This window comes from Macaca nemestrina, chromosome 10, assembly GCF_043159975.1.
Source record: "Macaca nemestrina isolate mMacNem1 chromosome 10, mMacNem.hap1, whole genome shotgun sequence".
Lineage (NCBI taxonomy): Eukaryota > Metazoa > Chordata > Mammalia > Primates > Cercopithecidae > Macaca > Macaca nemestrina.
In genome coordinates, this window is record NC_092134.1 from 62,297,733 (window position 1) to 62,319,830 (window position 22,098).

General features: G+C 37.3%; 1 protein-coding gene across 5 annotated transcripts in view; it reads left to right on the forward strand.

Annotated features, from left to right (window-relative positions):
• LOC105473377 (tetraspanin 8) overlaps window positions 1–22,098 on the forward strand; it is an 82,913-nt gene that overhangs the window by 55,323 nt on the left and 5,492 nt on the right. For all 5 annotated transcript variants that reach the window (XM_071071441.1, XM_011727164.3, XM_071071442.1 and 2 more), the window contains 5 exons: window positions 7,401–7,463; window positions 11,790–11,927; window positions 13,393–13,467; window positions 13,563–13,670; window positions 19,207–19,338. In XM_071071441.1, coding sequence (XP_070927542.1) covers window positions 7,401–7,463; window positions 11,790–11,927; window positions 13,393–13,467; window positions 13,563–13,670; window positions 19,207–19,338 — 516 coding nt within the window. The remainder of the gene's footprint in view (window positions 1–7,400; window positions 7,464–11,789; window positions 11,928–13,392; window positions 13,468–13,562; window positions 13,671–19,206; window positions 19,339–22,098) is intronic.

Below are 22,098 nucleotides of genomic sequence, written 5' to 3' on the forward strand. Positions count from 1 at the left end.
CTGCACAAGGAGGTTTGAAGAAAGCAGAAAGAAGTTGGAACTTGTAGAGAGTCCGGGATCCAGCATTTCAATATTCATCATTTTATTTTATTGAGATTGGATGTGCTGAGAGCAATTAAAAGATTGGAGGCAAAGCAGACGTAACCCTGAGATGGTGGTACACTGAAAAGAATAGGACACAATTATATTTTATTGTGTCCGTTGATGGAATCTTTCAAGATGAAGACCTAACAATGGCTGAAGTGTATGAATTTTGTAAATACAGTGGTTGCCTGACCCTATGTAATTAGCATGGAACTAAAACAGCAACAAAAGGCATTAGAGTCCACTGGTTGATAGAGCAGGCTGAACATCAGCTCCTTCATCAGTAGCTGTGCTTCGCTGGGGAAATTGGTTAACCTCTCTGTGCTTTATTTGTTCTCATCTGTAAACATGGGGATAGTAGTAGTATCTACCTCATGGGTTTGTGGTGATGATTAAATAAGTTAATACATGTAAAGAAGTGGGAATTAACACTAGATAAATGTTTAAGAAAAAGACATTTCAACAGTATTTTATGGGCATTTTTAAGAAGCAGAAGTGTGTAACTATGTGGCATAGTGATGAATAAATTTAAATGTTGAGTTTTAAAACAAAGAGGAAATAAGATAGCAAGAATATGATAAGTCAGAAACTCTTCTATCATAAATTAAGGGAATGGGGGAAAGGTGGATTTTGTAAACAGACTGGCTGAGATTTCAATCCTGAATCTACCCCTTCTTGTTCTGGAACATTTCCCTTGGCTTTTCCGTGCTCCAGTCTTTGCATTTGTGAAATAAAAATGATCATTTTATCTGGCAGGATTAATTGGAAAGATTAACTAAGCTATTTTATGAAAACCTGTAACCAAGGACTGACCATTAATAATAGCACAATTAACATATTTTTCCTGATTCCAAACATCATAATTGCTTTTTCATTTACAACTGTTAGAATCTACTGTGACAGTATTTTATACATAATGGACTTTCAAAAGGTAAATATAATTTTAGCCCTACTCTGATCCTCTTCTCATCTCATAGGGCGAGGAATATGCAGGAGTAGAGGGACATGTCAGCCCCGAGGCTGCCTTCCACTTTGAATATCTAGGACCCAAATTTCCCTGCTCAAATGCCCTGAGAATTCTAAATCAAACCTTTTCCTCCAGGTGATTTAAGTGGGCACATTTTTCAAGATAGGAAGATAGGATACATGTTGTCTGTGCATATTACCTTGAGTTATAACTTCCTGATATAATGCCCTGTGGCCTGTGGGCTGTCATTTGTATTTTTCCTAGGCTTTTCAAATGGATGTACAGTTCTACAGGTGTTACTTATATGAAAGTTATACTTTTGAAACAGTATGGTAAGAATATTACTGAAATTGTGTCATTTTTTGATTCAGAAACAGCAGGATACAGATTAAATGCTGAACATTCATCTCTATATGTTTTGAAGTTAAATGAATATAGGGTTTTAGTGGTTACTGAGGCCCTTTGTGGGAGGAAAACAATGTAGTTGATTTATTTTCCCTAAATTTAGAGTTATTTAAAAATTAGAAATTGCAGCAGTTATACCGAGTGCTTGTTAGAAAATGCACATGAATGCAACCATGGAGACACATGGAGTGTACACTTAACACTTGTATTAGTCTGTTTTCATGCTGCTGATAAAGACATACCTGAGACTGGTAATTTATAAATAAAAAGAGATTTAATGGACTCACAGTTCTGTGTGGCTGGGAAGGCCTCACAATCATGGTGGAAGATGAAAGTCACATCTTACATGGTGGCAGGCAAGAGAGAATGGGAGACAAGTGAAAGGGCTTTCTCCTTATAAAACCATCAGATCTCGTGAGACTTATTCACTACCACAAGAACAGTATGGGGGAACCATCCGCATGATTCAATTATCTCCCACCAGGTCCTTCGCACAACATGTGGGAATTATGGGAGATACAATTCAAGATGAAATTTGGGTGAGGACACAGCTAAACCATATCAACACTAAATACAATAAACCCCATTCATATGGGGCTGAAGATTTTTTAAAAACGATGATTGCAGAGTCTGCTAAAAGTTGAAGATTTTAATTTACTCCACTGGTTTACAGCATCAGAAAATCCAATATTACATGAGGCTTAGTAGGTCAAAACAGCATCAGGCCATGCTTGTAAAGGGAATGCACATTCTACTCTTTCTTATTTATTTATTTATTTATTTATTTATTTATTTAGAGACAGAGTTTCACTCTTGTTGCCCAGGCTGGAGTGCAATGGCGTGATCTCAGCTCACTGCAACCTCCGCCTCCCAGGTTCAAGCGATTCTTCTGCCTCAGCCTCCTGAGTAGTTAGGATTACAGGCATGTGCCACCACACTCAGCTAATTTTTTTTTTTGTATTTTTAGTAGAGACAGGGTTTCGCCATGTTGGCCAGGCTGGTCTTGAACTCCTGACCTCAGGTGATCCACCTGCCTCAGCACATTCTACTCTGAATGAACTCTAGATCAGAATTTGTCTCATCTTGTTCAAGGAAATTTAGCATAAGACCTAATAGAAAATACTGTTGAATAAGTGAAAGATATGTAACCCTGAAGACTTAAGAGGACAAGCACACATCCCTGAAAGAAATACTCTAGAATCTTGAAAAAGTGTATGTAGAAATTGGTATCCACAATGTGATGCTAGAAAGTAACCCCTCATGAAACAGTGGATGGAGGCTGTAAGAGAAGATAAAGTTTATTAGAAGACAACAGGATGAGATAAAAATGGAAATGGATAAAATATGTAAGGACTGCAAGTAAACTGCAAACATAATAGCAGAATTAAACTTCACTGTAGAGATTACGTTAAATAAAGATGGTGACATAGAATCCCAAACTGATAAGCTCTTCCACAGGAAAATCAAAAAAGAAATCAAAATGTTGTGAAAGAAGATAATAGATACAGACAACAGAGAATGGAAACCCAAAATAAGCTGTGCTCCTGAAAAAGAGGACAAAATAAATGGAACACAAATAGTAATCAAATTAATATATGGAAATTTTGTGGAGCTGAAAACATACCTGTATGCAGATGGCAAGTGCCTGTTCTACCCCAATGAAAGAAGACATCTATGCCTAAATAAATATTAAGAAAACTACTAATTTAGTTAAAAGATAAATAAACATCTTACAAATGTCTAGATACAACGAACAAAAAAGAAAACAAGCAAATAATGCATAAGCAAAAATAAGGCTGGTGATATTCTTCTCCTGTTTAACCCTGAAAGTCAGAAGACAATGGAGCAATATCTGAGGAGTATTCAGAGCCTTTCACAAATGAATAAGAGAGAAAGAGATCTTTGGGTATTCACACTGTAAAATTTACTGAAACATATCCAAAATGATTAAGGTATAAGTAAAAGTGGATAGTTGAAGCGTGGGAAAATCATGGTTAAATGGCTAACCATTTTAGGTCTGGAAATGAAGTCACGTGTCTTGATAGTTATATTTTTTATTATCTCAAATGTAAATTGGGAGGATATTTGGAAAGAGATGTAATAGAAAATAGCAGTTTAGTAACATTTACTCTGTGCTAAAGCCCAAGACTGATTACACTAAATAGCATTTATTAGATTATATGGAGGAAACACTGTTAGAGATACAGAATAGTAAACGCAAACTCCATTAATTCAGCTTAACACAACCCGCCTCTCAGTTTTTGATAACTCAGGAAGGACAAGAAAAAACATGGATACAGGGGATCTAAATGATTTAATGAATAAAATATATTTAATAAATTTCTAATAAACTTTGTAGCCTCTTGAGACTTTGTTGTCTTTTCTAGTATCTCTGAATCTTTAGAAATTGATGAAGGAAATGCAAAAAAACTCAAAAGTAACAATCCTACAGTCTGCACTCTCTTACCACAATGCAATTGAACTAAGACTTTAAAATAAATGTTTAGTAAAAGAAGAGACTTGAAAATGAACAATAACAGTAGCAGCAGCAGTACAGTCCTAGTATGTTAGGGCTTTCGGAATCCTTGCTCCCTATCATCGTGGAGTTGCCTCTAGTGTTCTGTGGTTATCATAAAAACAAATTTTGTAATTATCCACTTGCATATTTTCTTATTTTTTATCCTCTCAGGAGCAGCACAGGAAGAGTTTCTTAAGCTTATCTAAAAGGTGTCCATTTTGGGACCAATTATGATGTAGTTCAAAATCCACTCCTCCTCCTCACATAGCATTTTCAGCATTCTCCAAACATACTTCAATAAACACCCAAATAAAAGGGTAGAATTTGGAGGGAAGGAGTAGGGATGATTGGAGATACATTATTAGAGAAGAGGACAAATCAACATTCTACCATTTATTTTTGTTCTGGATGGTATCTTCTCCCCTCTCCCCCCTTTTTTTTCCCTGATATTTTATGTTCTTCAGCGTCTGCCTGTTCTTAGTCGTCTTCTTGGGCTGTCATAACAAAATACTGTAGACGGGGTGGCTTAAACCACAGAAATTAATTTTCTTATAGTTCTGGAAACTAGGAAGGCTAAGATTAAGGTGCCAGCCAATTGAGTTTCTGGTGAGGACCCTCATTCTTTGGCCATCTCATGTTTCTCACACGTTCTTTCCCTGGGTGTGAGTGGAGAGAGAAAGATATCTCTCCTATAGGGTCACCAGTGCTATCAGATTAGAACCCCATCTTCATGACCTCATTTAGTCTTAATTATCTTCTAAAAGCCTATCATCAAAAACAGTCACACCGGAGGTTAGGGCTTCAACATATGAATTTTGTGGAGACACAATTCAGTCCATTGTAAGCAAATATCAAAATTGCCTAATTTCTTAGGATGCTGGTTCAGACCTATTGCATCCAAATTCCATAAAATGATGGCTGTTCCGTGAAAGCTGAATGGAAACCACAGTAATTCTCTTCAAAGAGAAACCAGAAGCAGGGAAAGGTAGGCCTAGTCAGTTCTGCAGGGTCCTGGGGTCACGATACTAACCCATTTTACTTTTACAATGTTATCAACAGAAAGTAGAGAGCAGGCATTTATTTATTAATTTATACTTTTAATCCTTTAAAATAGTATAGAAACATTAGGGGAAAAACCCTAAAAGCTAAACTTGGTAAAGGGCTCAAAGAACCATTATAATGGTCAATCTTTTAATAATGGGATGAAATAGTTCAGTATTATTCATGGCTCTAGGATGGTCATTCTTGATAGAAAATAAATTTACTTTTAAAGTCATTCAACAAAGTTATGAATAATTTCATGATATTAGACTGATATTTACATGGGAATTTCTCCACTCAGATGAGAATGATATACTCTAAACATTTGTTTCATTTTTAAAATGAAGTTTGAAAAGGTAGAGTTAGGGATGGAAATGATACATTGGCCAGCTTCATAGTTCCTGAAAAAGATTGTCTAATTCTGAAGATTAGTTGGGCAAAATACTTTTGACTTCTGGAACAGTTGGGTACTCTTTCTTTTAAATGTTAATGTTACAGAAAACTTTCAGTGGCTGAGAAGACTAAAAGTTGCTGTCTGAGGGGCAGATATGATTGATTTAATACGATTTGTGAATGAGTTGATGTCTAAATACCTTGAAAAAGTAAATAGTAATACACAAACAAAAAAGTTAAAGTTTTAAAAAATATCACAGTGAGTTCTTACTAAGCTCTTACTAAGAATTCTTAAAGTTTTTTCACTGATAGTTTAACAAATATCAGGAAAGAATGCTACTCATAATAGCTATAAGATTCATTACTTACAGCTAAAGGCCAGAATGACTGTTAAGCCAATCATTATGAATCTGCCTGTGAAAAGAGAAGAAAAAGAAAGAAGATAATCAGTGAACAAACTAAACAACGAACAAAAAATTCAGTTGGTATGAAATTACTGAAAATCCCAGAGGGTCTCATTATCATTTGACATAAATTATCATTCACAAACTGTTTAACAAAGAACTGCTAAAATGAGCATTTGTCTTCTTTTGCAAATGAAATTAGAATTTAGTGAAAGGATGCTGTAAATCTCAGAGTTAGAGAAGTAAGGAAAATTTTCAAACACAAAAGCTGTGTTTTTGAATCATTTGTATTTTATGGTGTGTGTGTGTTTATGTGTGTGTATGAGATAATAGCATAGGTTATTTGGTGGTTAAAGAGGTTTCATTTTTAATTGCATTCGTTATTTTGTAGGAGTTGAAGTATCTTATAAGGGCAGGTTGGTTAGGAATTGCTCCGCATTTTCATGATATGATAATTAGCACCCAGGATTCCAATTTCTCCATTCAAAATGAGGGGTTTAGACCTAGATGATTTTCAAGGTCTTTTAGGGAGCACAGAGTCTATGGTTACTCAACTACTCATTGTGCTTCCTAGTCCTTAACAGAGCCCTTGACTCTATTTTCCCTGCAAACTCAATGAGAAGCCATTAAAAGTGCCGTCTGGAGGTTCTAGGCATATGTCTCAACCATGCATGAAAGCAGTGATGCTCCAAGGACATTTGTCTGTCGGAGCACAGCAAGGTCAGAATTGTCTACTCAGTCCTCCAAGGCCTGCTGTATCTGGTATGTTACCAGGCCAGCTCTTAACATCTCTATCTAATAATAGATCTTTGATTTTTGTTTTTGAAGCCACAATGCATAACTTTTTTTAAAAAACCCTGAATGACAAGAGTTCTCCTTACACTAAAGTAAAATGTGTTTTACATTTTATTGTGTTGGCATTGGTCCAAATTAAATAATCTGGTAAAGTCATTAAAGGAATTTAAGACTTTAAGTTCTGTCTTTCATTGTTCCTTCTCTCTGAGTAAACTTTACCACCTAAAAGAGCTTGTTTTTAAGATAGTTTATTTGGGTTCAAAAACTGTTGATTAATGTGTAGCCTTGTTGCTTAACTGCACATCTTGTCAAATGTTTTACGTTTTCCGGTCTATCTCAACTTCTCCCTTCCTCTCGAATCTTAAATGAATGGTGACTATTCAGTCATTCCCTTTTTTCCTGGTCCAACATAGCTTCTCACAAACAAACCCGGAGGCATGATAAAGATATTTTATCTTTAAACTGTTGTGACTTTTCTTTTGTATGCTACAATCTAACAGAAACACAAGGCTAGAGTTACATGGAAAAATAATCTTTCCAGGCCTAATGGAAATAACTTCTTGTCCATAGACCTATGAGTGAATGAAAAATAGAATTATTCTCATCAAACTTACAAATTGCAATGTAACATTTCAACAATGATCTGTACATGAATATGCCTCATGTATGTCTTCCAGGTTGTGATAGTATAGTCAATGATAAACTACTGTCACCGGATAGATGAGAGGGTGTGGAATCAGAGTTTCATATGATCCTAATTATATTCTTTTTTTTGTTTTGTTTTTTTCTGCAGCTATGTGGTATCTTGATCCTAGCATTATCAATATGGGTACGAGTAGGCAGTGACTCTCAAGGGGTAAGTATGCAAAAACAAGTCACCCCTTCCCCAATGTAGTTTATTTCATTTATAATCATGAAAGTATGACAATAATAGTAATAAACATGTCTAAAGTGTTTCTCTCAACTACTTCATGTAATTACTTATGCTGTTACATGATTTTATAATTTAATTCAATCCATCAAAATTACTATGTGACTGGCACTGTGCTAGTGGTGGAAAAATCTTTCTAGAGAATGGAGGAGGTGTTATTCAAAAATTTCAAAAACATTCAGTGAGATGCAGGTGGGAAGGCGCCAAAGTGGACATTTTCCTCCTTTACTATTTGTTTAAGGCCACCATTTGTTTAAGGCCTATATTGAGGATATAGGCCACCTCTCCTTCTCACCAAGAAGAACAATTTTTATAATAGAAGGTATTGACAGTAATTTAGTTGATCCCAATGTGGTTGGTCTAAAAGGAAAGAAGATGAGAAGTTTTCTTGGAAAAGAATAATTTGAATCTGTATTTTAAAGGCAACAAGGTACAAGGGTAGTTGTTATTTACCTGTGGCAACTGGCAGTAAAGGTAACCACTTGCCAGTAGTGGCTGATCTAACTCGGTGTAACTCGGTAATTCTCTGGGGATGTCCAGATTTTTGCTATATGTGTAAGATTAACATGACCCATTTTCCTCCCCTACACATCATTCCGTTCCCAGTGCCAAAGCTCTTACCCAGATCTACAGGACTGGAGGAAGCGTATTTCGTTTGGTTAATTCTGGCTCCAGCTATTGGACTCCATATGTGTGGTATCTGTTCCATGCCACAGTATCCCAAATGTGGGAAGAGTTGGGGGAAGAGGGAGGGGGCGACTGTGCAGGGATTGTTCTGTCAGTTTTACAGAACATAATGCCACCCTGGCACCATTTCCCGGCTCCCGTGCTTTTATTCTTTTCTCTCCCCTCTTCTATTCTGGGGCTCCATCCCCGCAAATTATTATTGTAACACATTCAGAGCCATTTATTTGTTCTTTGTTTTCTGGGCCCTTGCCACTAAAGGATCACCTCTTCTACTGCTAGAGCCTTTTTAAGGTATTTGCCCACATAAAGAGAGTTATTCTCTGAGAAGAACTTTGATTCCAAGTTGATAATTACTGAGAGATTATTAAGCCAGCAATTAAGACAATATATTTTCTACTAAAACATATTATATCATGGTGCAGCTAAATGTCTTTGAACACGGCCTAGTGGAAAGAAAGATGAAAAGGGAATTAACGTCTGCTCTGTTTTCTTTGCTACAGTGGGTGGCTTTTCTGAAAACTTCTTTCTCCCTCTATCTCTGTTTTTTTGTTTTGTTTTGTTTCGTTTTGTTTCTTCTCTCTCTCTCTCCTGTTGTTCTTTTCCTTTTAAAAATTGCTTTCTGTCTTTAGAAAGCCCAGAGAATCACAGTGGCAATTAGTGGCTTCTACATTCTGTGCCTCACCATGGTGGGAGATGGGTGTGGCAGCTTTTTAGTAACATCCTAGTCCATCAGGATTTCACTGATTGTTTTCTACTGATAACTGGAATTGTGACTTCCTGATGGCCTGGACCTCTGGTGTTTGAACCCAAGAGGAGCATTTGAAGATGTGCAGAATTTCCATCCTATAGAATCTGAAGTCTGACTTTGGGACTCAATTAAGCACAGAGATTAACAGTCACCTACTTACAGGGTAGTAGGTGGCCCTTCAAGATGTGTGTGCAGCTTGCAATTTATTTTATTTTATTATTTTACTTCCTGTTGATATTTTCTTTCCTTCCCAGTGCTTCTAGTAAACAAATTTGGTGTTTAGTCTGTTAAAAAATTGTACATATTGGATGTATTAAAGGGGAACTCTTGTCCTTGAGAGGGTGCTACTCTACATCTGGGGATGAGAATGAATTAATAGAGTTAGCACCTTTAGTTACATTTTGACTCACACTTCATCAGCCTCTCACCCTGAACAAAAGCCAGTGTCTGCCAGGACAACATTAACCAGCTTGACTTATATAAAATTGGCTTGGTTTGTATTTATCTCAAGCCAGTGACAAAGAATCAAGACTAAGCAAAGAGCTGAATTTTTTATTAGTGAAAAAAACAGAGGTAGCTGTTTTAGAAGGAAAAACATGAACATAAACACAGAAAAGAAGGATGTTAGGGAAATGACAGATCTTTCTGCTGAAGTGTCTCATAGGGACCCTTTTTTCTACCCCAGGATAAACTTAACACCATGAGGAAAAGCACATGGGCAGCCATCCTTGTCCCAGGAGGTCCCTTCTGATCCAAAGAGGATTCCTGAGTCCTCATCTTTCAGGCCCAGCTGAATTTCTCTGTCTTGAAAGTCTGCCCTTGTCCTAAGACACACAGGGACACAGTGTTCATTCAAGACAGCTTTTCAAACCCTGCTGTGCCTCCCCTGGTGCAAACATCAGAACTCAGATTTCCACTTCATTCTTGAATAAGAATAACCACGTGTTGGGCTGGAATGGGAACAATGACCATTAGACAGTCAATACACTGCTTTCTGGCTAGTCTCTGGCAGTGGGTCACCCTGCCCAGGTTAGCCTCCTAGAAGTGTTTCACTACCTGCTGCACAAGTGCTGGTCACGCTATCTTGGCCTCACGTGTAGATATTTGAACTATTATTTGTATGTCTGGGGTATCTCTTCTAAGTTCTGATAACCCAGGTAGTGAGGCTTCCATCCTCTCACAGGGTTCGCCTGTACTGGCCACAGTATTCTAGTGAAGCAATATTTAGCAGTAAGTCCATAGAGCTAGTTTCCTAACGCTTCTATTTTTGTCACATTTATTTTTATTCCAATGTCATGCCTGTTTATTAACAAAACTGATTTTTTGGCTCTAATATTAATAAGAAAACAATAAAAACAAACAAACAAAAATCTTTAGGACTTAACCAAGCTTTCAAAATATGTAAATTGAAACATTATCTGTAGGCATAGACTTTTAAGAGACAAAGGAGGCCTAGCTATCACAGAGGTTGACCCAATTCCCTTCTATAAATGGGGAAACTGGAGCCCAGTAGGTTGGGTGACTGTTCCATATTTATTAGGACCCTGACAAAATATAGATATTTGTTTTAATGCTTTTATAACTTTAGCACATTCATTCCTATTGATTGTTGAATAAAAGTTTTCTCTAGGCAATAAGTAGAATTAGAAAGCCTTGAAAAACAAAAATATCATTAAAGCATAGCAGTCATTTTCGTATTGACTATTAAAGGAGCTGACCTCCATGCTATATAGCCCATTCTGGGAGGCAGAGGTTTCGAGTTAGTCTAGGAACTAGTGCTCTATCTAGAGAGAGCCCAGTAGATAGAGGTTATAGAAGACAAATGGGCTACATACAGGATTTATGCATAACACACGCACAAGGCTTTACTTTTTCATTTGATTTACTTCTGGATAAATCCACATATCAAGGACAAGAGGTAGACTGAGGCTAGGTGTTATGAGGGTGGTGAAGACGAGTATGTGTGTGTTGTTGGGAGAACTGAATTATGCCTGATGGGTAGCCCACCCACTATAAAGAACCCTAGGATTTTTTTCCTCTCATATCTCATTAACTAACAGTCAAAATAAAGAGTTTCTAGATGACTTTATGGACTATGGCTTCTGGGAACAAAGAGATAAAATTGATATGAAATATCAGGAACTGGATTTCTTTTTAATGAAGATACAATGCATTTTTATTAACCCATGGAAATTCCCTCATGTCCCTTTTCAGTTAACTCTTGTTTTCCCTTCTGCCTTGCTCAAAGTCAAGCACTGCTTTGATTTTTATAACCATAGTGTTGCTTATGCTTGAACTCTATAGAAATGGAATCATACAGTATTTAATTTTTTATGTGGCTTCTTTAGCTCAGCATAATGACTCTGAAATTCATTCATATTTTTGTGTCTATCAGTAATTTAAAGAACTTGAACTTTTTAAAGAATTAAAAACCATAAGAACACATGCTTTATAATGCTACATTATGTAGAATACACAAAATATGTGAACCAAAGATTACATCAAGAAGAGTAAAAGTAACTGTCCTAAGCTTTTTAAAATAGGGTTTAAAAAAACCTATTACATTTCTTCTACCCAGCTTTCAATATATCATTTTAGAAAAATATAAGGTTGGAAACATTATTTGGGCAAATAGCACTTCAATAGAATGTGAGTTCCATGAGGGCCAGGATTTGTACTTTTTAAGATCACTGATGTATTTCAAGGTGCTGGCACAGGACTTGACACATAGTAGGCACTCAATGGATATTTGCTGAATGAGCAAAATCAACTTCAAGGAAAGAAATTTTCTGCCATTAATCTCTTTTTTACTTCAGATTTTAAATTCTACAAATGTGGGCTCTAGCTCCCATGTTGCTGCGGACATATTGATTGCTGTAGGTGCCATCATCATGATTATGGGATTCCTGGGATGCTGCGGTGCTATAAAAGAAAGTCGCTGCATGCTTCTGTTGGTGAGTTCTCTAAACAAATCCCAGTGTCCAACCTTCAGACTCCAGAGAATTCTCTCCCATCCCTATTGTCTGTTAAAAAATGCCATGATTGATGAAACTCTACCTCCAACTTCTCTTTAGAAGGTTTGAGTGTATAAGCTGATCTGGCTTAGATTTGGCTTAGTTTGGCTTAGAAACTGGAGGATACTCTGAGAGGAAACAAATTTTAATCATTCATCTATTCATTCATTCACTCATTCAACATTACTGCCATACCTCTGTGTGTCAGATATTGTGCTAAATAATACATAAGACCTTTAGAACCTACTAGGGAAGATTAAGTAAGCAAGCAAATAGCTACAGTGGGAGTGGCCCCAGAAACAAAGGGCAAGACAGGGGATGGGACTTTCAAACCAGGGCAGAAGTGAATAAGGTATTTGTATGAGTGAGGGTAGGAAAAGCTTTCTGGAAGGCTGGTGTGTTTGGGAACTGAGAAGCCTTGGGTATGGCAGGAGACTGGCAAGACTGTTTCCAGTAAATGGTGGAAGATGAATCCAAGTGTGGGTTGTGGTAAAATCATAGGTGTTTTACATGCCATGCTAAAAAAAAAAAAATTTAAATGAATGAGATAATCAGAATTGTCTCTTAGAGAGCATCGAGGAGGATTAATTGGTTTTGGATAGTTCATAAACATTCATTTTTAACATATACAGTAGAAAATGGATATAGTTAAAATATTCGGAAAAAAATCAAGTGTTTAGCAGATACAAATATGACATAAAAGTTTATCAGATCTAATCTAAACTTATTCCTCTAATAAAGTAAGGATTATATCAGTACCTGAGAAAAAATGTTTAAAACTGTTTGATTATTGTGAGGGATGATAGAGACAGAGTTTTAAAGGGACTCTAATAACATTCCTACTGATTGCTTTTTGAAAAGCAAGGCCTCGTTTGCAATTGAAGAATTTAATTACTCAAGGAGCTTGTTTTTAAAAAAACTAACTGTCTTTGGGCTGCATCCTTCTAAATTATGATTCAGCGTATCTGAGGCCGATTTCAGGAATCTATATATGTAACAAGATGCCAGGTGATTCTGATAGTAGTTGGAGATGCTGTTTCAAAGCCAGTTCTGAGTTTGTGTGAGGTTGTGTTTGATGAAGAAAGGGAAGGAGTAAAATAACATTCAAATAAATTCATCTCAGTTTTCAAACTTCCCTCTAGTCAATATCATACAGATACCAATAGTTGTTTTGATAATTTTTTGCCTGAACCACTTTCCTCGACCAGTCTCTGGAGCAAAGTTTTCTGAGTAGTAAAGAACCCAAAATTTTCAGCTTGAAGTAAAAAGTGGAATAAATGAAGAGTGTGACTGACACTCTCACTGTGATATAATCCCGGCTGTAGAGAGAAGTGCTGTGCCAAAATGTCCCCAGATGTTACTGAATGCACTGAGGATAATGTGTATTTCTTTTCCTCTTCTTCAGTTTTTCATAGGCTTGCTTCTGATCCTGCTCCTGCAGGTGGCGGCAGGTATCCTAGGAGCTGTTTTCAAATCTGAGGTGTGTGGACAGATGTTTGAAAATTTTGAAAAAGTTTGAAAAATTGAAATACTACCTTGTGGCATGAATAATGTAAAATACTTTTCAATTTTCAGTCTGATCGCATTATCAATGAAACTCTCCATGACAACACAGAGCTTTTGAGCACCACAGGGGAAAGGGCAAAACAATTCCAGCAAGCCATGGCTGAGTTTCAAAAAGAGGTAATTAGAATTCGTTGTTCATTTTAAAGAGTTGGACATAGTTCTTCTGTGTTTGTTTAGTTTTTAACACATATTCCTTAAAGATTGAAAAATGTCTCCATTTTGCAGATTTTGATTGATTATTCTGTCACCATGCAATAAGAAAAATCTAAGATATTTGTCATTACTTTCTCACTTTATACAAAGTTCTGAAGCGGTTTTGAAGGACAGAAATTAAGAAGATACATTTATGACAGATTAAGCCTCGAATGAGTCAAATCAATTAATAGTTTTAATATTTTCCATTTACCATTTAAAAGGATAGTGGGTCTGGGAATCTCCTCTCTTTCTCTCTCTCTCCTTTTTTTTTTTTTTTTTTTTTTTTTTGAGACAGAGTCTCGCTCTGTCACCCAGGCTGGAGTGAAGTGGTGCAATCTTGGCTCACTGCAACCTCTGCCTGCCGGGTGATTCTCCTGCCTCAGCCTCCTGAGTAGCTAAGACTACAGGCATGCGCCACCACACCCGGCTCAGTTTTTGTGTTTTTAGTAGAGACAGGGTTTTACCATGTTGGTGAGGTTGGATTTGAACTCCTGACCTCAAGCGATCCACCTGCCTTAGCCTCCCAAAGTGCTGGGATTACAGGGGTGAGCCACCGCACATAGCCTCTCTCTCTTCTTTTTAAAAAATAATGAATTATTTTGAGGACAGGATCTTGCTGTGTCACTCAGCCTGGAGTGCAGTAGTACAATCATAGCTCACTGCAATTTCAACCACCAGAACTCAAGAGATCTTCCCACCTCAGGTTCCTGAGTAGCTAGGACCACAAGCACGCATCAGCATGCCTAGCTACCTTTTTAAAAATTATTATCATTTTTGTAGAGAGAGGGGTCTTACTATGTTGCCTAGACTGGTCTCAGATTCCTGACCTCAAGTTATCCTCCTGTCTTGGGCTCCCAAAGTGCTGGGATTACAAGCATGAGCAACCATGTCCAACCTCTCTTTTTCTCTTTCTCAGCCTCCACCACTTCTCTGTCTCATAAAAATGGTAATAGCTAACATTAATTGCTACTATGTACCAGGTTTTATATCCAGTAGCTCATTTAATACCCACAACAACCCTATGGATGGGTAATATCATTATCTTCATTAACCGTATTTTACAGTTAAGGAGATTGGGATTTAGGGAGGTCTAACAGCTACAAAGTGATGGGTTGGAATTTGAACCCAGATCTGTCTGACAAGTCTATTATTTTTTAAATCAGTATACTATCCCCTCCTTTTTCCTTTAAAGTCAAAATATGGGTGGACATCGAAGGTCTTCTACTCTCGGGCTCCTACCTAATATTTTAACTTTACTAACTACTGCTCTCTAAAGAGTAAACTCTAGTCTAGCCAGGTTTGTGTACTCAGGGTCCCTTGGACAATTCTGCCTTCCTGCCTTTGCATCAGTTTCCATCCTCGGAGTGCTCTTACTGCTTTTTCCTCCTGAATATATGCATGTCATGGAAATTCACAGAATCTTAGGAGAGGCCTGAATTTTATAGGTCACTTAATCTGACTTCTCACTGATAAACATATTTTATATTTATGGTCATCTACCCTCAAATGAAATATTAAAGAGGTGAAAGTTTACTAATTTTTGCCCATCCCGCTTATATACAAGTCTGATGATTAGTATGTTATTTCTTAATTTGAAACAAAATCTGCCTCCCTAGGATTTACATCATTTAGTATGAGTTTTTCCAGAGTTTCAGAGGAAAAAAACATTATTGATGCTTTTATATATGATAGATTTTTCTTTGAGAATGGCTATTCAACTCCGAAAATCCTTGCTTTTCAAGTGGAAACATCCTTGGTTTCTCGAACTGTTTATCAGATGCTTTTTTTTTCTCCCCCAGAGCATTCACTAGTTCCTATTTGGATAGACACCAGCTTGTAAAAATTCTGCTTAAAGCATCATTTCCAAAAACTGAAACCTGGTATGGGTCAGTCCCTGTTTAACTTCCTTTCTGATGTGCTTTTCCTAGCTCCCCCTAGTTGCATCCTTTGATTCTCTCCTTTCCAGGATCATTCTTACTCTAGAGCCCAGCTTAAAACAGGCTTAAAGCAGGAAGAATTTATGCAGCCTCAGTACCTCTGCTGGATGGGGCTGAGCATCCCAGACCCGTCCCAGGGTGTTGACCTAGGACAAAATATACTAGAGATAATCACTGAGCCTCTGGTTTGGGTCCTGAGTAACATCTGCTGCACACCTCCCTGGATTCAAGGTCTCCGTGCCAGTCCTGGGTTTCTAAATGTTTCTAAATGTTGTAGCATGTTCTCCTGAAGTGCTCCTGCTCTTGTAAAGAAATCCTATGGCTGAAGTTCCTTGTGTTCGTAGGACTATATTTATTCAAATGTTCATTATGAGTCTTCTTCTCCTTCTTCTCCTTCTTTCCTTCTCCTTCTCGTCCTTCTCCTCCTCCTTCTCCTTCTTCCTTTTCTTCTTCTCCTCCATCTCCCCTTCTTTTATCTCCTGCTTCTTCTGCTGATTCTTTTTCTGCCTCCTCCTCTTGTTCTTCTCCTGCTCTCCCTTCTTGTCCCTCATTCTCCTCCTCCTCCTCGTCCTTCTTCTTCTTTCTCCTCCTCCTCTTCCTCCTCTTCCCTCTGCCTCCTCCTCCTCCTTCTTCCCCCTCCTCCTCTCCTTCTTCTCCTCCTCTTCCTTCTTCTTTCTCCTCCCTCCTTCTCCTCCTCCTATTTTCTCCTCCTCCTCCCCCTTCCCCTTCCCCTTCCTCTTCCCCTTCCCCCTCCCCCTCCCCTCCTCCTCCACCTTCTTCTTCTTCTTCTTCTTCTTCTTCTTCTTCTTCTTCTTCTTCTTCTTCTTCTTCTTCTTCTTCTTCCTCCTCCTCCTCCTCCTCCTCCTCCTCTCCCTCCTTCTCCTCCTCCTCTTCTTTCCTCTTCCTCCTCCTCTTCTTTCCTCCTCTTCCTCCTTCTTCCCCTTCCCCTCTCCCTCCTCCTCCTCCTCCTCCTCCTCCTCCTCCTCCTTCTTCTTCTTCTTCTTCTTCTTCTTCTTCTTCTTCTTCTTCTTCTTCTTCTTCTTCTTCTTCTTCTTCTTCTTCTTCTTCTTCTTCTTCTTCTTCTTCTTCTCCTTCTTCTCCTTCTTCTCCTTCTTCTCCTTCTCCTTCTTCTTCTTCTTCTTCTTCTTCCTCTTCTTCTTCTTCTTCCTCCTCTTCCTCCTCCTCCTCCTCCTCCTCCTTCTCCACTGTGCTCTCTTTTGTAAGTTATGCTTCTTTGGGAAAAGAATCCTACCACCACAAACTCTGGCTGGATGACCTGGGGTCCCATAACACATTGACAAAAGCTGCAGTTGCTGAGTGGCTTTCTCTTTGGATTTCAGGGATTTCCCACAAAAATTCCCTGTCAACATACTGATGAAATGCACCCCGTTTGGATTCTTGCTCATTATTGTTTGTCTAGGGGTGTTGTATCATTCAGTACATACTGCCTTTTTCATCCAGGTGTTACACCACTTTCAGCAAGTCCTGACCAGCTTCTTCTTTAACTGCTCCTATCTCTGATGTAGTGACCTGATATCATGACAAGTTTTAAACTTCCTCACTTCTACCCTCTCATCTGTGAGTATGTCTTTATGCCTCCCTAAGGAGTCCTGAGGTCTACCATATTCCAAATATGAACTGATCTGTGAGAATATAAATTTTATAGTGGAACTTACTTTACATTTGACAGAGGATATCTGTATCAGTTAACACTACTCAAGATTATGTAATCAGAAAGAATAAACAATCATGTCTGCCATGGGAACAGGAAAGGAGGTTGTTTCAAGAGCACCCTCCTTGCTAGTACTGACCTTGAGACAAACTGACGTTTCCAGCTCTCTGTCATATAAACATCTGTTGAGTAATGTTTTTGTGTAACTCAGTCTTTGGACCTAAGTATAAGACTTCATATCTGCCTCAGTTGAATTTGTTAGTTTATCTCTGTTATTTAAACTATCTTTGAAATTTGACTGTTCTCCAGCATATTAATCATCACTCCTAGCTCTACATAAACTATAGAATTAGAAAGATATTTTTTCTGTTTATTCAAATCATTAATAACAATGCTGAACAGGTCGTGTTCCTGTAAGAGCATAACAGAAACAACACCAACAGCAAACAATGAAAACAAAAACAATAAAAGCAAATGCATTATTGAGTGCTTTCTTCAACCTGGGAGTTCTTATCTTTACATGGATTTTCTCATGTTTATCTCTATGATAAATCTGCAAATTAAATGCTATTATTAGCAACTGTTATTATCTGTGTTTTACAGATGAACCAACTTTGGCACAGAGGTTAAATTAATGTGGATAATAAACATGATTACCTGCCCAGTAAATGAAAATTCTTTCAGTATCTTGGCATTGCAATGTATCAGAGCTGGGAAAACCACTCAGTCTTGGTTCTGTTGTTTTCAGCCATTTTTTTCCTCCCATTTCTACACGAAGTGTTTTCCCTCTAATAGAGCAGATGGAAGCAAGATGAAGGATAATTATCTTTCTTTCTCCCATCAAATAATATTATGTGCCACATGCCCTGATTCTTGGGGTTATCATTTCCTTGTTTTTCTTCCTGAAACATGGCTACGAACCCTCCTTCCTCTCTTTTTTAGTGTTTTTTCCATGAATCAGTTTATTCTGGGGCTATAACTTTCCTGACATCCTAAGAGCTTGATTTTTCACTTGTGTTCCGTCCCATATTTTAAAGATGTTCATAAAACTCAATCTTATGGGAAGCTCCTTGACCATCTATTTTGGTCTTTGCAATATCTCTCATCTTTTTCCTCCTCTCTTTCAAAAGTGATCAGAGATCATGGAGTGGAAATTTCACTTTTAAAACTTCACATCTCTTTTGAGCAACAATTCTTTGACTCTCTTGTGAATTCTTTGGAAACCTTTTTGACAATATCTAAGTTACATAGATCTGACTCTCTTTTGTCATTAAAAACTAGTAGGTGAGGCTGGGCACGGTGGCTTATGCCTGTAATCCCAACACTTTGGGAGTCTGAGGTGGGCAGATCACAAGGTCAGGAGATTGAGACCATCCTGGCCAACATGGTAAAACCTAGTCTTTACTAAAAATACAAAAATTAGCTGGGCGTGGTGGTGCATGCCTGTAATCTCAGCTACTCGGGAGGCTGAGGTAGGAGAATCGCTTGATCCAGGGAGTTGGAGGTTGCAGTGAGCCAAGATCGCGCCACTGCACTCCAGCCTGATGACAGAGCAAGACTCCATCTCAAACAAACAAACAAACAAAAAAACTAGTAGGTGAGTTTTTCATCTTCCCAATTTCTTCAGATTTTTGAGTCTGCAACTCCATTTTTCCATCATTAATGTAAAGATCAAAATTTAAAAATCCTTAATTTTTACTTCTATATAGAGAAAGGTGAAAGGTGACTTACATGGTATTTTAGCATAATAACCATTTTAATAATGACTTCAGAAGATTATAATTTAATGTATTGCCAATGTTTGTAATCTTCATACTGACTGCTTCTCATTCTACCCTTTATCAAACAGTTTAAATGCTGTGGTTTGATCAATGGAGCTGCTGATTGGGGAAATAATTTTCAACAAGAACCCGAATTATGTAAATGTCTAGATACGCAGAGACCATGCACCAGCTATAATGAAACACAAGTTTACGAAGAGGTGAGAACTAAATCACATTTGATAAAATAAGCAATTCTGTTACTTTCTTTTCACAATTAAAGTCCCTACAAAAAATTAAAATGTATCAAGTACAATGGGAATCATGATATAAAAATCTCAGAAATTTCCCAAATTAAAAAAATCCTTATTTAAAGATAAAAGCAGATAGACTTCATTTATTCTATGAGTCTGGCATCATTTAAGTCCAATCTTAATAGGTCAAAGAAACATTCTGCTGCAATGGGAGGCAAAGTACAAACTAACATAAAAGTTTATTTTGTCCTCTCTTTGGTCATCTTAATCATTACTGTCCTTTATTTTTTCCTACTTTAACATGACTTCGGGAAAACAATATTTTCACTTTAATTTTCAAAGTCAGTGTTTTTTGTTTTCTAATCAAATTTCCTTTTCTCAAGAAATGAGGTTTCTTCTTTCTCAAAATTTAAAAAAAGAACTCCAAGTCCTTCCCAATACATTTAAGGGTTTAGGTTCTCTATGTTATTGACAGCTACCAATTTACCTAGTTATTGCTGCAATTGAGAAGTTACCTTGAACATTTAAAGTCAATTTAAAAAGACAGGTTAATCTTTTATGTGTTGTAGAGGTCATATTTATGTGACTTGTGAATGTCAGTACGTGGGTGTCCTAGTTCTTCTTATTGATCAATTCATCAAATACTTATTGACCACCTTCTATGCACGAAGCCTTCTACCAGTCACTGGAAATTCATTCCTGAACAGAGCACAATGTCTGCACTCATGGAGCTGATGCTTAAATAAGGAAGAGAGAAAGATAATTAGGCAACTTCAATCCAATGGTCTACTAGTATTTCATGGATAGAGATGGGCGCACGGTGTTATGGGACCCCATCTCACTTAGTCTGTGGGGTTCCGGATATGGCTTCATGAAGAACATGACATCTGTCCCTTCGTCAGCTGTTCCTTCTGCTTAGAAAAAATGTGTTCAAAAATTACAATTGATATTAGTATTTCACTTATTTGCTGTTATTCTTCAGTGCCTACTACATGTCAGACAGAACTTGCTAGGGTTAGACATACCTCTGAATCCTCTAGGAGATTACAATCTAGTTGAGAGGCAGATACATTAAAAGCCACTATAAATTCACAATGAATTACTCTTAATATCTATAATACCCAAATATTATTTTCAATCTAGAATTGTTTTGATTTAGTAACTGCTGCTGAGATTAATTTATACAAGGAAATAGAAAGTATCTCAGGGGAAACTACCCTCTCCTTGACTATTTATCTTTTTCACTGGTCTTATCAAAATTAAAGAGGCTCTTCCCTGAAGGGGAATTGCTGTCATTAATACTTAAAGTATGTCACTAAGATTTAAAATAACTCAATAAGTAATCTACCAGACTACAGTGTTATACTGCGTTTTTCCTTGTCACAATAATATTACCACAAAAAGTTTGATTCTTACTTTTTATATTCTCCCTGCTCCTCTCCTGCCTACCTAATGTTAGTGACATAATATTTACAAGGAAAAGGGGAAATAAATATAATGTAAATGAAGATAATTTCCACTTAGGATAATGAGGAAATCAGTAAATTCAATTGCAGATTGCTATTTGTCTCCTGTTCAAATTCAACTCAAAGATGTTTTTCTTCAAGACAGATTCTGAAAAACCCCTGGAATTATCCTAAAAAAACTACTAGATAGTTTCTGTAAGTTCACACAATTCCGCTGAATATAGGCTGATAGCTACACCAGTTTCCCAAAAGGAAGGTTGTAAATTCATAAAATACTTCCATCTGCCATGTGTAAGTTGCAAGAAGTCTGGTAAAATGAAAAATATGGAATGGCCATAATTCACATTTCTTTTTTTTCTCTTCCTTTTGCCAAGATAACCTCATTATCTTAGGGGAAGAGGAAGAGAAAAACCCTTGAAACATAATGAATGTGACTCAGTAGATATAATCATTAATCTCATCGTTAACCTAAATGACATAATAATTTCCTTGAATGTTTACCACTTTGGGTTAAAGGTGAATGGAGAAACTCATTACAGTCAGGAATGAAGGGGAAAAGATGACTTAGCCTTCTGGAGAACTTTTATTTTATTTAACAAATAGCAATATTTTGTTGGCCCTTTGCATATATATAACCATCCAAGGGATAATATATTTCAGGGCAGTACAAAAATAACACTATTATATTGTGTGGTCTTATTCCATTTTAAAAGTTCTTCCCATAATTTACAATTCTTGAAGTTACTAGGTCTAGTCCAAAATGTTTTCAGCATGAAAATGCATGCTGGATTGCATGAAAATGCATACATTTCAAAAATGTAGCAGAGAGGCAACTTCCTAAATTCTCTTTTTTATCTAAAGTAATGGCATAATGGTAGACATAGTAAGTTTTTTCTTTTTAAGATAAAAATAGTCCTGATAAATATTAAGGGATTTTAAAAATGTCTTGTTTTTTTCTGGCAGTGGTGACCTCAAGCCTGTTATCCCCACACTTTCAGAGGCTGAGGTGGGTGGATTGCTTGAGCCCGGGAGTTCAAGACAAGCATGGGCAACATGGCAAAACCCTGTCTCTACAAAACACAACAAAAATTAGCCAGGCGTGGTGGCACATGCCTGCGGTCTGAGCTACTTGGGAGGCTTAGGTGGGAGGATCACTTGAGCCCAGGAAGTCAAGGCTGCAGTGAGCCAAGATCGCGCCTCTGCACTTAGCTTCAGTGCTGGAGGGAGACCCTGTCTCAAAGAAAAAAAAAAATGAAAGAAA